Raw genomic sequence first — 18,123 nt, 5'->3', positions numbered from 1 at the left:
GTCTCTCTGTTTTCTAACCTACAGAAGTTTGTTTTTATTTTTTAAAATGTGAATTCTCCAGTATGCTCTGTCTAGGCAATAAGCTCCTTGAGGACAAGAACTGGACATTATACTTCACTTTTATATCTCAACAAATCCAGTAGACCTGGGCACGAATCTTCAGCAAACCTTGCTGAATTGTAGGCTTGACTGCCACACATCTGTAATGAAGCACATCTGTCTTGAATCAAATAAAGCATGCCATGATGTCAAGATCTGCATATGAATTTCTCTAGAAATGAGTTTGAAAGGAGGCAATAGTAATCTTTCTCTAAAGACCTTTAAGAGGTGTACAGTCCCCTATCAGTGATGATTAGAGTATGGGAAAAAGGGAGGTTGATCACTAAGAGAAAATAGAATAAGGACCCAGTTTGTGTTATGATCTTATGATCTCTTCTAATCTTACCATCTTAGGAGTTCTAAGGAAACAGAAATATCCCAAGATTTTGCCTTAATTTGCTTTACTATGGACCAATAAGGGAAAGCAGAGAGAACATTGGGTCCAGGGTCACATCAGGGGATCTGGGTTTCAGGCTGACTTCTGTTACAGATTAGCCATAGGACTTGTCTTGATGTCCTAACCCATGTCCTTCTTACTAACACAGGGTTAAATGGTGGGAAACTCACAAGAGCCAATGAAATGAAAGCACTTTGAAGAGGATGAAGTATTACGGCGGCACTAAGTGGTGTCCTAATTGCTCAGTCATTGCTATAATTCTTTCTGGAAGTGACTTTTCTAAGCCTTAGCATCATAGACAAAGACATCCACAGAGGCTCTGCTTCAACATTTTAGGCTTTTCTGTGTTGGACAGACATAGGATATGATTTAAGTCCATAAGGCATTATGTAACCCTTGTCAGTGGCAGAGTGCCCTATGTTAGATTCACCACAGAGACAAGGCAGTGGTTGAAAACGGTTTTGCTAGCTTAGGGGAAATACTGCACTATTGAACTATTGGTGTAAAAGCCTTCTAGCTTTTATAAGATGGCTAACGTTTCAACCCAGAGAATTAGATAATTGAAGTTCCACACTGTGCAACTGGCTCAGGGAGACCTTGGGCTGGAGGTGGTGTTGGGGTCTCAACAGTTAACAGTGACACCAGACACTAAGGACGGTGTGAGTTATTTTTCCTTGTTTTATAAAGGGGTGTGTGTGTGTGTGTGTGTGTGTGTGTGTGTGTGTGTGTGTGTGTGTGTGTGTGATTAGGTTAAGTAGATCGTTCTAGTTCAAGCTGAAATGCATATCTCATGTTTTCTTTTTGTTCTAGAGTTCTTGCTCAAAAGATGCATGCAGGCTGAGATTTAAAGGGACTCAGTACATATGGGTTAAGATAAATGAGGTTTACCAGATGTGAGCTGAGTATTTTATATTCCCCCTCCTCCGAAAAATTCTTCAAATATCAAGCAACTATATTGGGGACACTCCTTGGATACATTTTGAAGAAATGCCTCTGTCATCCTAAGGAAACAAACCACCTCACAAGGACCTTATGTGAACCATCAGCCCAAGGAGGGAGAGTTCATTTATGGCCCATGAACCAGCAGAAAACTAATTGCAGTTGTTACACTCTGGGGAAAAAAGAGTCTCAAGATATGTGAACGACCAAGAAGTTCTGACAAAAAAGCGAACTAAGTAGAATACCTTGGCCTGAATGCTCAGTAAAAGGAGGCTATGAGGAATTAAGCCTGACAGTGCTTACTATTCATAAAAGTGGGCTAACTCAAGAAGAATTAAAATTTCTGTAGGATAATTATTGCATGTAGTACTTATTCAAAGACAACACGGAAGGCCCATTTAAAATTCTCCCAACATTCGTACATCTTGACTAATGAAGCTAAACGCTAGAAGAGAAGTTCACAAAGTCAGAAGTGGTTGACAATCATCCGCAAAAGGCAGGGCAGGGTGACGAACACTGTCTGAATACAATTTTTAAACCTTTTAAATGAAGTTTAAAGAGACATTTAAGAGGACCAATTTGGGTTCAAAGATATAGGATTATAACAACACCACACACACAAATACAACAGCTGGGTAAAAGAAAAAAATTAAGCAAAGCAGTCGTCTGATGAGACAAACAACCCTTTAACTTCTTTCTTTTTGGCACTCTCCGACCTACAAGTTTGACAATCTGTGAGCAGACGAAGGTTACATTGAAAGGTATTGAAAAAACTGGGATTCGCTGTTCAAAGGGGGCTGGCGATGTCCCTAGCCTTGTCTTGATTGAGATTGGGGTTACCAAGGCCATTTCCCCACCTGTTTTTCTCTAAATTCAATCACCCAGACACATTCAGGAGAGATATGAGAGGAGGAGGAAAAAGTCTGAGGGTAGAAGCTAGGAGATCCTGTTGTGAGACTGACTGTGACTTTCAAAAATTTACATAATTTCCCAGTCCCTAGGTTTTTGCCTTTGTCTAATGGCGAGAAGAAAAGTTGAGCTGCCCCTGTTAGTGGATTACAGTAAAGACCAAATAAAATAACATCTGAACAGGACAGTCTGTGAAATCCTTTTGGAAAGTTAACATAAGTGGTGTTAATATTTCTGCTTTTGATAACTATTAGTTTTCTGGCATTTTGCTGTGGTTCATCTGTTATAATAGGACCTGCTTCCGCACAGCCTGACTTCTGTCAGCGTCTCCTCCATGCTGATGGTGACTATCAGTCTGTACAGGGTCCTGTGTTACTTTTCCAGTTGAACTGCTCTATTCACTGGCTCTGAAACACGTCTTTCACTTTTCCATCGTATTTGCCTGCACTGTTCCTCTACCTGGGATACTCTCTCCTTCTCCTAGTATCCAGATCCTGCTCATGAAGAGACATGGTGCCAAGTCTAGCCTCAATAATTACAATATACAAACTGACTCAAAGACCTACAAATATCCTGATGAAGGTTATTTCCTTGTCAATGATATCAAACAATTTCACTGGTCTTGTCTGATGACAGAAATCTTCTGAGCCTCTGAGAAGAGATGTGTTATATTACCCATGCAAGTGGGTGGGAATGAGGCTCACAACAGGTGATTAGGTTGCAAATCTAAAGCCTGGCCTGTAACTAAGAGTGTGGCGTGTTGCCTGGACTCAAGAGTGCATTTTTCATACTGAGTTAGAGCCATTCTATAAATCCATTGCAGGATCACCCCAACCTTCGTAGGAAGGACGGAGTCATTCATTTCCCACTTAGGTTGCCTCTGTTCTCTACTGCCCTACCGTTACTTCTTTGCTTTGTTCTTTGATTTTATTTCTTTGTGAGTTCACGTAAGCTAATCTATCAGGAAGAGAGGTTAGAACCCATTTCCCAGTTTTTCTTTACCTATGTGTCCAGTCCTTTTTCAGATTCCTTTCCTTTCTTCTCCCTTCTGCTCATTTTCCTCTCCCCTTTACTCCAAATCCCAATCAGCTCTCCAGTCTCTGAACCCCTGCAGCGTTTACACTTTATGTCACACAACCTAATGCTGATTACTGTCCCCTCTAACGAGTCTTGTCTCCCCCTCTTTGGTCTCCCCATCCAGATTGTACTTCACTCACAGGCAGACATCATGCCTAACTACTCCACTTAGAATTTCCAAATTTCCCAGTGCAGACCAGATTTTTTTGCTGCTTGAAAAGCTTAACAAAGCAGTAAAGCGCAATATGTTCAGGTTCTTTTTCTAACAAGATATACCAGGAGCATGACATGGGTCTGACAGAGCAGCTAAAACCAGTGAAAGTCTTATAAATACTATAGCAGATAATTGACATTAATGTCTTATTGACATCAAAAATGTTGAAAGTATTAGAAGATGGCCCCTCTGGATACCTGTTTGATAATTAAGGGGGCTTAAGAATCGTTGCAGTGTTTGCCTATAGCATTTAGCATAGTTCCTGCCATACAGGAATTCTTTATGTGTGTATAGAATAATAAATGAATAAGGTCTACATTAGAACAATTTGAGCCATTAGAAAAAAACCAATTAACAACAGCCAGTGAGTCTAATAAAGAAGGTAAAACAAGATGAAACTGAAGCATTTACAACTGCTGCCAGGTAACATTTTTGCAACTTCAATGGTTCCTTAATTCAACTGTTCAACACATATCTCACATTTCCAGGAATTAGGAAGATATCAGTTTAGGGCCAAGTCAGAAGGCAGTGGTTTTGCTCATGTGTTAATTGACTAATTTTTTAAATAACATTCAAATAGATTACTTTAATATAGTCATACTGTTAAAACTAGACCAGATACACTTGGGAAATAAAATAGTACCAAGTGTTAGTAAAAACAACAACAAAAACAAAACGCAAAAAACAAAACAAAACAAAAAACCAACCAACCAAACAAACAAAACACAAAAACAAAGAACTCCCACAAAAAAAGAAAGACTTTGAGGGTGCTAAGTGTTGATCTTTGGTTTCTCAGAAATTTCAAGGCTAACAGGCTAAAATCAGAAGATTTAAAAGTACCCCTTCTTCAGACCACCCTCCTCAGAAATGCCCCCAGTTTTCCCACTCTGGGAAAGGCAGGAGGCACCTTCTGAAGGACCTCAAGTCCTAAGGTAGGGCTGGGACAACTGCCTGCCTACAGGTCTGATTTTACTTTGTTCAGGAGGACACAGAAAAGATGATAGAAACCAAAGTAGATAATCCTGGCAGAAGTCATTCCGATGGGTTTTTGACTTGGGCAGGGCCAAAGCAGGTGTATCAATCTATTACCATGGCTTGAATTTCCTTGGGTTAGTGATGCCTTCCACAATGAGGAATGATTCTGGCCCTCTAAGGGAAATTACTGCTGCAGTCAGCTTTCTTTCCTGAGTAAATACTAGTAAAATGGGGCACCTACCTACCTTCCTTTCCCCCAAAACCTATTACACAGTCTAACAAGCCTTTTGAAAAACCAAATGGGATAGCTAGTAAACGAAACTGGAGGAAAAATAGAGCAAATAGCATTGGGGCTTCCCGGCTAGGCTTTGATATTTGGGGCTTGAAGATAACCTCACATTTGAGTTATTAAGCCTTTGATTCCTCAGAGAGAAACTTTAAATGGGCCAGGACTCACTCCCAAGGAAACAGTGAATTTCTTTGGGCAACGATAAAACTGACTTATTATATCAAGGCTCCTTAATATTGAGGAAGTTCAGTGTCAGCCATTTAGGCAACTCCACGTATGGACACATGCTGGAGGGGCTGGTGGCCCAGCAGCTGAAGGAAGGGCCTCAAATCCAATCAGTTCAGAAAACAAGGGGTTAATGCTGGCCACTGCAGGCGGCCCCAAAGACCATACTCCAGGGCCAAAGCTGGTGTGTGTTCTGTTATGTTGGTACCTGTGCCTTCCAGGTTGTTAAATATTTTGAATGCTGTCTCTGTATGAGTGAAAGCCGTATTTAAAACAATCATCTTTTAAAATGGAATTGTCAGGTATTAAATTTGCAAGTTGTTTTCCAAATCCTACTTCTGACTTAACTTTTTTTTAAATTATGAAATGTTTCCAATGATAGACAACTGAGAAAATAATTACACACTGCCATGCATCCACCACCCAAATTTAATAGGTGTTAACATTTGCTTCATGTATCTCTCAAAAAACAAAACAAAACAAAACAAAACATGAAAATGTGATGGATCTAGCCAAAGCCCATGTCTTTATCCCTTTCCTCTGCAGATGTAAGCAGTAGTCTGCAGTTAGTGTGGGTCACTCCTTTGCATGTTTCTATACATTTTCGACGTATGTGTATATCTAAAAATAATATATAGTTTTGTTTTGTGCTTCAAAAATCTATGTACGAGATGGATGGTGGTGATGGTTGCACAACAATGTGGATGTCCTTAAAGCCTCAGAATTGTACACTTAAAAATGGTTAAAATGGTAAGTTTTGTTTTGTATATTTTACCACAATAAAATATGCTAATGATATCACACCATATACAAGCTTTTGCAATTTTCTCTTTCATTCATGCAGCCTTATGTTTTGTGATGATTAATGTTTTTACATGTGCATCTAGTTGATTCATTTTTACTACTATATGATGTTGTGTAATATTCCATGATTTGACTTAGCCCAACTGAGGGATTATTAGATTGCTTCCATTTCTTTATACCATAATGACATCCTAGCACGTCTCCTTATGCACATGTGTACTTGTGACTTTCCATACATTTTTCTTCAGCTAAGCTCCTCCCAGTGCCTCTCTCCAAGCATTTTAAAAACATAGCTGCAGTTTCTCCCTTTAGTTGGACAATGTATTTTGTAACTAAAGAGAATTAAAATAGGGCTGTGTATATACAATGAAGTTTGACAGAAAAGAATTCAAATACAGTAAAACAATTTTGAAAACAAAATGTTTACTACTAGTCTTGAAAACAATCCACTTAATAGTTATTAGTTTAAAAATTATTTACTTATTTTTATTCTCATCATTATACTATATTCAGTACTTAATCTAGGCCAGGCACTGGTTTAATCCATATTGTGTCATTTTATCCTCTATACGCCTGTAAGGAAGGTAGGAACAGTATCTCTATTTTACAGATGAGGAAACAGTGGCTCAGAGATGTTAGTAATACATTTGAACTCAGTTGTATCTGCCTGATTCCAAAATCTCTGGTTTTAACTACTCTAAACGCTTTCTAAGTTTTCCAAATTTCACGGGACCCAAATGGGAAAGACATAGAGTATGATTTAAGGGTCACTGAAAGGCCTGTCCACCTGCCTTAAAAATGCCTTTACTATAGAAAAGCTTTTCTAGAAGGACACAAACTTCAGTGACCTTAAAGACATATATTGCTAAATCTGACCAAATAAACTTAGAAAACTTCTACACGGTTAAAAAGAAAAGAAATGACAAACTTGGAAAATATTTGCAACATATATGAGAGACAAAGGGATGCTTTTCTTAATTTACAGGAGAGAAAGATCAGTGGCTCAGTAGAAAAACTGGCAGAGAATATGAACGTGAGTTTACTGGAAAAGAAATACAAATGGTCACAGCAGATAAGAAATGACACTCAACTTCATTTATAACTAAATTCCAATTAAAGCTACAAGTTACAAGCTACCATTTCCCACTGATCAGATGGGCATATATTAAAAGGCTTAATGATACATTTCAAAGATCCTCTTCTTTACCAGTTTTGCTGCCTAGATTCAGTTAACCTGAGAATCTGCTTAACTTAGGAAAAAACAACAACAAAAACAGCTTAGCAGCTGTCTTTCTTATGTGCGTATAACTTAAGTCATTAGTACTTTCAAAATGCTGGTCTAAATGTCCTCTGTGGTTCCATCTGTACTCCTTGGTCTGAAGTGGCCAAAAGATGCAATTAATTGATCAATTATAAAATAAAAATGGGCTTCCTGGCTCCATTTCCAGCTGTGTTTTAGCCCGTGATGATGTTAAAATAATGGATTTCCAGAGACATCTGGGCTTGCTGCATGTTGTTTGAGTTTTACACTCTACACCTGCTAATTCATCCAGTGTTGCTGGAGGATCAATGAAGCTAAAAACATCTTCTGATGACTCCTCTGTTGTGGAGTGAATATTCTTGGTTCCCTGGGAAGTCAACACATTGTAGATTTCAGATTCCTTCAAGAATCAGCAAAGCATGCTAGACTCACCAGGAAACAACTTCCTTATTTCTTTGATTTTATAGTCAGCTCCATGCATTTGGTAAACTTGAAATTACTGGGCCATCTTATATTGATGGTGGAGCAATATGGGGCCGTGATCAAAGCTTTAGCTCTAATACAGTTTCATGTTTTAGAACCTCAAAAACAAACATTTTGCATTGAAAGAAATTTCCTAATTAACTTCTGAAGAATTTGAACATTAAAACATCTTACCCTGCTGGAGAAGACTGATAAAGCAAACGTACTACCTTCTGCTGAAGAGAAACTGTATTTAGAAGGAACTTGCTATTCTCATAAAACTTTTAATAGGAAGAAGTGAATCAAATTCCTTAATTACCATTTTATGGTTGGTAAAAGGGCAAATTACATGCCATCCATTTCTAAACTTCTAAATGTCTCTGGTGCTTTTAATTAAAACTGCCATCTAGAAACTACTAAAGCAATTTTACGCAATTAGTTATTTATAGGTTACCATAATACACCACTCAAAATATGATTTAAGTGATTTGCAGTCTGTTAGTGTGTGATCTCTGTCATTTTTGTTTGTTGGGGAGGGGGGTTCTTTTTATCAGCTGAGGTGATTCTTAAGTGGACAGATAAGAAAGATGGGACAATGAGGAGCTGTGATAAGGAAAGTTATTTGGGCTAGTGATATTAAATAAAAAGAGGAAGAATCATAATTCCATCCCGTCTGTCTTGATATGTAGGGGGTCTAAGTTTCATTCTAGACGATACTGCAGAGAAGTATATCATTGCTATTCCCCCATCTCTCCCCACTTTGCTGCCATTCGGCCTTAGACCTAGCACCAGCCTTTATCATGCTCCCTGGAGTACTTCCCACCTGGCATGTCCCCCTCAGGTGATCTGATCTATCCAAACACATCCATCCCATGCTCCATGTCCTCCACACCCCTATTAAGTGTTTTAATGCGGAATTAATGTGTTGCTCTCCTAGGCAAATATCCTGCACTCAATGCTGAAGTTCACATCTGAAGAAAACCCTTATGGAGTGAATTTAATGGTGAAATGGCAGTCTGCTGAGGGAATTATTTTGGTAAGGTAGGTCTTGGGGCGGGGGTGCTCCTCAAAATACAACTTGTAGAAAGAACCAGCACTAGAATGACTGCATCTCAAGGTCAGGAGGGATCAGTTAGTAAATCCACATATAATACCTGAATCCCAGCTACCTTGACTCCTGTTTCTTTTGTGGCACCATTCCACCCTTGAGACCTTTATCAAGTCTGAGTGACTCACAAGGACAACTGGAAAATTTCCTCCTTTCAGAGTAACTTATTCCATGTTTGGGTCACTATTATAAGCAGCATTATTATTATTAGCAACAAAACAGTGCTGGGGGAGAGGGTACAGCTCAGTGGTAGCGCACATGCTTAGCAAACACGAGGTCCTGGGTTCAGTCCTCAGTACCTCCATTAAAAAAAAAAAGATTAAAAAAACCTAACTACCCCTCCCCACCAAAACAAATAAACAAAAAAAAGATGCCCATTTAAAAAAAAAAAAACCCCAAATCAGCACCTGATCATAACAGCAGGTGACATTTCACGTGCACACACTACAAACAGGGCACTGCCCTTTACAATGCACTGCGCACGCAGTACTGAGCACTCTCATGTGGGCATGATTACTAGAGCTCTAACTTCATCCACAAGGAAGCTGAAGCTCAGGGAAGTTAGCCGACTTACTCAAGGTCACACATGGGGCCTTTTCACTCAGTTGTTTGACTCCAGAACCTGGGAGCTTATCTCTCATGGTATTTGGCCTCTAAATTATTATCTGTTGGCTAGAATCTTATACATGCATGAAAATTAAAATAAATCCTGAAGAAAAAGTCATTTAATAATGTATTTGTAGCTTTAGAAAACTGGAATGATCTTAATACAGGTTCCTCTGTATTAACCATGGATGTGACCTGCACCAATTAGCCCAGGCGAGATGGAAGTGTTTTCCTTTGGTCTGACTTCTCCACCAAGAGCTTATGGCTTTAGGGTTGTCACAGAATAGGCAGGGAGGTTCTCGAGTTCCAGCTGCTGACATAATATCAGGTCTAAATCTTTTGAAAACATTTATAAGCAGATGCGTTAGACCAACCGTGCAAATAACAAGCTAAGCTCTCATTCTGGTTGCACCACAGGTTCCAGGTTCTCAGGTGCAGCTGCCGGACACCGAGAGACCAACACTACAGCTTAGGAGAGAGATACCCAGGAGCGGAAGCAGCACGGGGTCACTGAGCAATAAGGAGCAAATATTTTGCTGAATTTTAAGGCTTTAAATCTATTTTTATCAAGATGCCTCTGATTCTAGGACAAGGATAGGGGAGGAAAAGTCTCACAGGAAGTGCCTTGAAGCTGTGCTGGGAATTTGGCCCTGGGTGGGAGAAGGTTGATCTCACCCAGAAAGCTGACTTTGCTAAGTGGCTCTTTCAAATCTTTCCCACATACCTCAACGCCTAACCTGACTTCCTCATTTTCAGCAGAAGAGGTCTATTTCTCCAGAACACTGAGGCTATCAGAATGGAGTTCCATCAGCCGTCTAGCTTCTTCTATCCACAAACATCCTCATCCCTATACCTACACATTATTCTAGGGTGGTCTCTTCCATCTCCCCTCCCGTTCAAGGTCTATTCCAGTTTCCTCCAGATCTGGTTTCATCATTTATTCTCTGTCTCCTGTATCTTTCCATTTACCTATAATTGTTACTGTGTCTCTTACAGAAAAAGCCTGCCCTGGGTGCCTTGTCCTCTCACTACTTACCACTTTCACATCCAAGCCTCTCAGAAGAGTGATCTTCTCTAGTGGTATTTACTTTCCCGCCTCTCACTGGCTCATCCAATGACTGAAATCTGGCTTCTGCTTCTATCACCATTCAAACCACCAATGGCAGGGTCACCAATGAGCTCCTCATTGCCTAAACCAGTGGCTACAAATGTGACATTTGATCTTGTTTTCCACACCTTCTTGAAACAAACTATTCCCTCAGTTTCCTGGATACTAAGCTTTCCTTGTTCAGTTCCTCTTCTTGTGAAGGTTTGTTCTCTGCCTCTTTCATTAGATCCCCCTCCATTGCCTACCCCATAAATATTAGTACGCCCTATGATTTCTTTGCTCCTGCGTCGCTCCAGCACGTTTACCGTCACAATAATCTATCAAAAATGCATGCATCAGATGATTCTGTCACTTTCCTGCCTCAAATCCTTTGCCTAGAGAACAAAGCCCAAACTTCTTACTCCTGCCCTGTTCCTCCTATTACCCTCAAATATTTTTACTTTAATAATACTTAATGATTTATAGTTTCCTAAATATACCATTCATTTTACTCAGGCTGTAGTTTGCCTGCAGTTTTGGTGAGGGCTGGTCCTACTGTCAGCCCAAATGGTCAATTTCACCATAAGGGTTCCTGTACTAGAGGAATTTAGGGAAAGCCTTACCGCACCCCACTGGACAGAACCAAAAGAACATTCTCATACCTGTTTGTGCACTATACTCTCTCGCTCACAGATACCAGTGACATCAGCAAGATGTCACTGATTAGAGTTTTAGCATCTTTCCATTAATCCCAAATTTAGCCTTTCAGAATAGCATGTAGATACCTGGGGAAGCAGTAGAGCTTCAGAATGTACCTCAAATAGATCTGGGTAGGGACAAAAACAGATTGTTTTTGTCTAAACTTTATCATACCCAGCTTCTTAATTGCCAATAAAGTTTAAGGAACTCCTTTGTGAATAACCTAAAAACACTTTTGGAAGCAGTCAAGTTTTAAGGATCATTTCCCTCCTTGGGAACAGCTCAGGGGCTGTTTGTACTTGTGTGGATGTTGCCTAAGTCCTGCTGAGTTCTCAGGTCAGTATGCTTAAAGATGCACATGAAAAGAGAGATGTAATCTTTAGTGAGGTCCAAGAAAACCAAATTAAATCATTGATTAATTTCATCCTGTCCAGTCACTCCTTCACCCTCTGTATCTACTTAAAAAAAAATGTATTCAGCTTGTCACAAATTTTATTTTATATCCCCACCTAGTACCATTTCACATTCTGCTTAAGTACTTGGACATCTATTACATGACTCATTAGTTTGAGTTCTCTGTAGAATTAAAGAAAGTTGCAGTAAAAATAATAAATGGAACCTAAGTTTCAACTACATCATCCATGCATGTTTTAAAAGCATCTTTCAAAGTCAATTCAAACTCATATACAATGCCAGGGATTAGCACACCATCAACCTCTTTGCTAAACTTTTTTCCTTGCCCCATTACATTGAAGTATTGATGAGTAAAATGGCAAATGTTTCTCTTTATTGGGATTCAAATCAAAGTGCGTAAAACTGGATCAGATGAAGACTTCTTCCCAGGAGAAGAACCCAGGGGCTATCTTATACAAAACTCCATTCAGGAAAACTTCCATTTTTCCTTTAAACACATTTTTTAGCTACCAGTTGTAGTCAAGAGTCAATAAATTTAATAAAGTTAAGGTTTCCTGACTCCATCTCTTAAGAAAAAGTTGTGAAGTTCCTAATTGCAGAATCTTCCAAAGAGATGTGACAAGGTTTCCTGGAGATTTATCTGAGCAATTACATTTACAGATGATGCAAATGCTGTCATGTGCTCTATGGGTCCACTACTGGGTTAGAAAAATCAGAGAAATAGTTTTAATAGGAGAAGGAAACTAGACTAAAAGTTATTTATCTTCCAAATAAAAATATTTTGTTCTTATTGAATACATGTCACTAGACTGAAAAGTATTTTCCACTATTTCCTACCCTCCAGGAGAAGCCAACAGAGATCACAGATTTTAGCTGAAGGGGAGGCAGTGTGGTATAGTGGAGGCATCAGAGGCTTTTTTCCCTTTTTTTTGCCTCATGGATTTTGGAGTCAGGCAGACCTGGTTTGAGATCCAGTGTTATCTGTGAACTGTCTGACCCTAGGTAAATTTCCTAACCTAGCTGGGTCTCTGTCTCCTCATCGATGCAATGGGGATAACACTATTTACCTTGTGAATTGTGAAGATTAGCCATACTGTGTGTAAATATCTAACACGGTGTACAGCACACAACAGGCACTCAGTAAGTTATAGCTATGGCTTTTTAATACATCAGAGCTGGGAGGGAGATCATCCCAAGCCCTTCAATTTACAACTGAGAAATCTCAGTACCCAGTGTTTAAATGACCAGCCCTGCATAACAAAACTAGTCAATGGCATCATTAAGTCTATGTCAGTGTTCAGGGAGGTAGTCACTTACACAGGACAATTCAAAGAGTGAAGTGGGGGTATAGCTCAGTGGTAGAGAGTGTGTGCTTAGCATGCACAAGGTCCTCTGTTCAATCCCTAGTACCTCCATTTAAAAAAAAAGAAATACAACAAAAATATAATTTAAGAGGAAAAAAGCCCAAAGAAACAGTGGCATTACCTGGATTGAACATGAAAGCCTAGGCTCCATAACCCAGTATTCAGCAAAATTTGCTGCCATTTCTCAAAAAAAAAAAAAAAAAAAAAAACCCCCCAAAACCCCAAAACCCAAATCCCATGGCTTTTGACCTTTCACCTTTTGGTGACTGGTTTTAATCCCATTTGATAATTTATTCCAACGTTAGGACAAATGATCTCAAAAGCAAATTTTATTTCATCCTATTTTTAGAATAGATTCAGAAAATAAATTAGCTGTCTTGCAGATTAACATTTATTTGACTTACCTTGCATAATTAAGGACATGTTGGAGAGTCTGCCTGTAATTGCAATATGTTGCTTGTTAAAGTCTTAGAGCGAGCTCTCTTTCCTAACCTAGAAATGGTGCTCCCTAGATGTACATTTCCATTTTCTACTGATCTACAGCTTTTCTTTATTAGCTTCTAGGTGGAGAGAAAAATCAAACCTCTCCTTAAAGAAATCCATTAAACATTTGCTGTCTTCTAAGGGGGAAGGACGAAGGAGCTGACGTGCACGGTAGCTGTAAGGCAACAAACAAATTGGGCTTTCTTAAGAGATAAAGAACCTGCAGGAGAACCTCAAAGACATAATTAGCAATTAGCAATACTCTCCCCTCAATTTGCACACTGTGCTTTAATGACTTCTCACATGATTTTTCCACCTTCTATGGAAGTCTATGAAATTGCCCTGCAGCATTCCATATAATGAGAATCTCATTCCTGATTCACTGCCAAGGGTTAAGTGATGTCTGTATTCAGCGTGGAGATAGATGCCCTAGCTAGGCAGGTCTGACCAGCATTTTCAGAGCAACTGATGTCTGGACATAGGTTCAGCTATCTGAGTGATTTTGAAGATCACTAACAGGATCCTCAAGCACTCTTAACATGGTTGAAGGAGATGTGATGGACACTTAAGTGTGAGCCACACATTACCTTCCTTTCAACATCCTCATTCACTCACTGGATCACAGCAGATGTTACCAACAGCAGCCTTTAGTACGTTATGTGAAAGCTGTCTTGGATGGATTAGATGTTCAGCTGTCTGAAGCCTGGGCCAGCTGTTCTTAGGGTCCCTTACCGCCTCGGGATGAATAAAGTGTACCAGATTATTGTAAAGGCCACTCTTAGATAGAAAGTTGGGTAAATCAAGCCAAAGGAAAATGCACTACTAGCTGTGACAAGAAGAAAAACTTAGTTTAATACTAACTTTAATAGATACATAAATTTTTGGCACTCTCATTACTGATGTATCAAGAATTCATGTAAATCCTGCTCATCAGGACTATTACTGCTGCTTTCCAAGCCAAACAAAAACAAAAACAAAAACAAAAACAAAAACAAAAACAAAAACAAAAAATTGCAGTGAACCAATTATTTCCTTTATTTGGAAAAGCTGAGATATTTGTCCTCTGTGTGGCAGGTTGAATGTGGTAGGTGAGATGAGTGGTTTTCATATTAGCAGCAACTCAGGAGGATGTCAATTTCAGGCACAATACAAGCTTGATTCCTCCCTATTTCTCATGTAGAAATCTTTATAATATCTGCAAGAGTTTTAAACCTGTGTAAAAGGTGGGACCCAGCCTGATGCAGTTCCTTGAAAGATGAGCTGATTATATATAGCACCTGAGTTACGCATTCACTCATTAAATATTTATTCTGGACCTACTATGTGTACCAAAAGAGTTCTGGCACAAGAGAAAAAAAGTAATGTTCCCAAACACTTTACCATGATACTTGTGGGTGGGGGTACTTACGTTCCCTTAGGGAAACAAGGTCATCCCCTTTAAGTGCCACTGAAGTTCCTTTTAGGAACACTTGAGTATGGATAAGAGTTACCTAACTGATCAATTACACAAGAAGCATGTGTAGTGGATCTCACACTGTGCAAGATATTGCTATGGAGGTGGGGAAGAGTCAAAAGAAATATTAGATGTAGTTTCTCATCTCAAGCAGCTCACTTTGGTAATAAAAAAAACACCCCTCACATTCATGAAAGAACTGGAAAGTAAAAGAAGGCAAGATGTAATCAGGTGCTAATTGGGTAGTGTAGACACAGTTACAGAAATTCAGATTTAATGGGCTGGGGTTAGCCAGAGGGCTTTATGAAAGGACATAGGCCTTGAGTATGGCCTTGAAGAAAGGGAAAGCTTTAAATTCTGATTGTAGTTGAAATTTAATCCCCATATGGCAAATGTCAAATAGCTAAAGCGTAACCTCTTAATATTTGAAATAATAAGTGACCGCCTAACAAATTAAACATATTGACCTCACTATATTTTTTGGCATGGAAAGGTGTTCATAATACATTAAGTATGAAAAGCAGGTTACAGAACAGCATTCTATAGTATGATTTCATCATTAGATAATAAAATATATGATATGCGGAGAAAAAAGTCTAGGAGGATATATATTCAAATGTTAACAGTGGTTTTCTAGATATGGTAGGATTATGGGTGACCTTAATTAAAAATGTATTTGTTCTGTGTTTTCTCTTTTTTAATTTTTCTTCAACAGTTGTGATTATGTATGTAATAGTAAAAAAAAAAATTAGGTTCTTAAAACCCACTAAAATGAATACTTCACAAAACTTACTGAAATAAAAACACACAACATCTTGGAGAAGGAACAGAGAAGAATGATTAAATAATTAAGGAGAAAAGGTGGATAATATACAATGACAGACTTAAAAGTTAACTGTCCTTCAGGTTAGTGGCCTAAGATGGAGATATGATCCAAGTCTATAAAATCATGAGGCTGACTTGGGGAACACAGATTTATTTACAAATCCCAGGCAACAGAATAGAGGGTTGGCCCTTGAAGATTGAGAAGTTAAATTTAGTATGAATAACAGTAAGGCCAGTCTCTCACAGAAGGCAAAAAAAAAAAAAAAAAAGAATTTGTTATAGTAGGGGTGATATAAATTGAAAATATAAACAGCTTTAAGAATGATTTAGATAAATGATAAATTAATGGAAGGAAGGTTCATTAAAGGTTGGTTGCTACACAAAAGCCAGAAATGTCTAAAGTCTGTGAGATAGTCAATATATTTGAAAGTAGTAGAAGGTGGCACAGACCTGACCCCAACCAGTGCGGGCCACAGTGCTAAAGCCCTCCTCCTTGAGGCTCTGCTGGGCCGGGAGGTAACCCTTTAGTTGTTGGGCTGTAGGGAGTCTCCAGGAAGATCCTGGGGATGGGTGGGGGTCAGGGACCAGGGAGACAGTGGGTTCTGGTCAACAATTATTTACCAACCAGAAAAGAAGTATTTTAATATTTTTGTAACAGTTATGACTATTCTAATGCATGTTGGCCACAAATTAGTCCTGGGTGTGCCTATCTTCCAGAATAGACTTCAGAGAGGGGTGGACAACAGTGCAGCAACATTCTTGGGATTCTGTGAAGTCAAATGAAATCTTTAGATGACAAAAGGATTTTTTTTTTACCTCGAGGGCTGTTCAGTGAAGCTTCCGACGCTCTCCCTCCATCTCCACAGTGACTCTGGTCAAAGGGAAGGCACTGATCACCTGTTCCGGCCACCACTTCAAAATTCTTGGACAGATCTTTTGTCTCCACAAGAGATTTCAACTTGTACACTTTTCGAGTATTGGTGTCTGATAGGTAAAGTGATTCAGACACAGGGTCCATAGCCAGATAGTATTTGTGAGCAGGACTTGTGCTAAGGAAGAGAAAAATAAAGTTATTCAAAGCAATTTGTTCAGTATACCCCCCAGGGCCCGCCTTTTGTCACAAATAGAAAATTCTCTTAAGAGATGAAAGAATGTATTTTCCTTCTTATGTACTGAGAAGATGGATACCTCTTTGTTTTTCCAGTAATGGGTCTGAGTATAAAAAATTCAACGTGTACTGTTAAATTGTAATGATCCTAATATGCCAACACCATCCATTTGGAGGTAGAGGAAGAAGCAGAAGAGAGAAAATCCCAGGAGATCCTTTTTCTCATACATACCTGTCATACCCAGTTCTCCAATGACCTACTAGATGACTGCCTGGATGTCTCACAGTCACCTCAAACTCAACAAATCCAAACAGAAGTCATTCTCTTCCTGCCTTCCCCATCCTTCAAAAACCTACTTCTTGTCTTCTGAGCTTTCTGCCTCACGTGGGGTCACTACCATCCTCTCAGGCTCCTGTTGGAAATTGAAAGGCATGCACAAAACTTGAGGAGGGTGGCTTATGGAGGTCTGTGCTGGAGATACATTGTGCCAAACCTCTCCTCGCCAAACTTCCTTTTTTTAGCTGACCACTACACTTCTCTAATCCATTTTTCCTTCTTTCAGTGCATAATAGAAGTGATTATGTTTGATCTTTTTTCGGTATAATCACAATCACCTATACGGCCTAAAGGTGACACTCAAGTTAACCTTGATTGTATTTTGGTTATTTCCGAAACTCTTCAATTACATATTCACATAGGGTCCTGTGTTATTTTTATCTGCATACGTGGCTGAGGTTGTTCATTAGTTTTGATTCTTCCTAATTTCATTTTTCTGATGGCTGCAGGAACTTTGGTTTTGGGAACATTTTGCTTGAACTGAAGTTTCATGTACTGCTGACATCATCCAAGCTCCAAACCTGGAAGGTCTAACCCTTACTTCCTCCTTTTCTCTCCACATGCAACTGTGCCTGAAAACTAGCTTTCAGAATCTTTCTCTTCTTGTACCCTTCCTGCCATCACATTAGTTCTAACTCTTGTCATCTCTGCCCTAGAATATTGTCCATAGTCCTGCCCATAGGAGGTGTTAAAATCTTAAATCCAACCCCTCTGCCCCCTATACTGCCTCCAGGGTTATTCTGATACTTTGGCTCCCATCTTTAAAAGCTCTACAAACTTTTAAATGTTCCTTGGTGTGGAACACATTCCTTTCTTCACTTAATAATTAACTCTTATATGTCTTTTAAGGCTTTACTCAGGCATCATCTTCTGAAGGAAGCTGTCATTAAATCTCTAGGCACTGTTATTTGCACTACACTTACCTCTATTCTGGGGATTAAATATCATTAATTTTTTAAAATGTACTTGTATCCCCCAATAAACCATG

At 39.1% G+C, this 18,123-nt stretch overlaps 1 protein-coding gene across 1 annotated transcript in view; it reads right to left on the bottom strand.

Annotated features, from left to right (window-relative positions):
• TENM1 (teneurin transmembrane protein 1) overlaps window positions 1-18,123 on the bottom strand; it is a 631,171-nt gene that overhangs the window by 56,552 nt on the left and 556,496 nt on the right. Inside the window, exon 24 of the mRNA XM_032474729.1 lies at window positions 16,507-16,739. Within this exon, the coding sequence (XP_032330620.1) occupies window positions 16,507-16,739 (233 nt within the window). The remainder of the gene's footprint in view (window positions 1-16,506; window positions 16,740-18,123) is intronic.

Source organism: Camelus ferus, chromosome X (genome assembly GCF_009834535.1).
Source record: "Camelus ferus isolate YT-003-E chromosome X, BCGSAC_Cfer_1.0, whole genome shotgun sequence".
Taxonomy (NCBI): Eukaryota; Metazoa; Chordata; class Mammalia; order Artiodactyla; family Camelidae; genus Camelus; species Camelus ferus.
The sequence above is the reverse complement of the archived record's forward strand: the minus strand, read 5'-3'. Positions and strand labels throughout refer to the sequence as shown.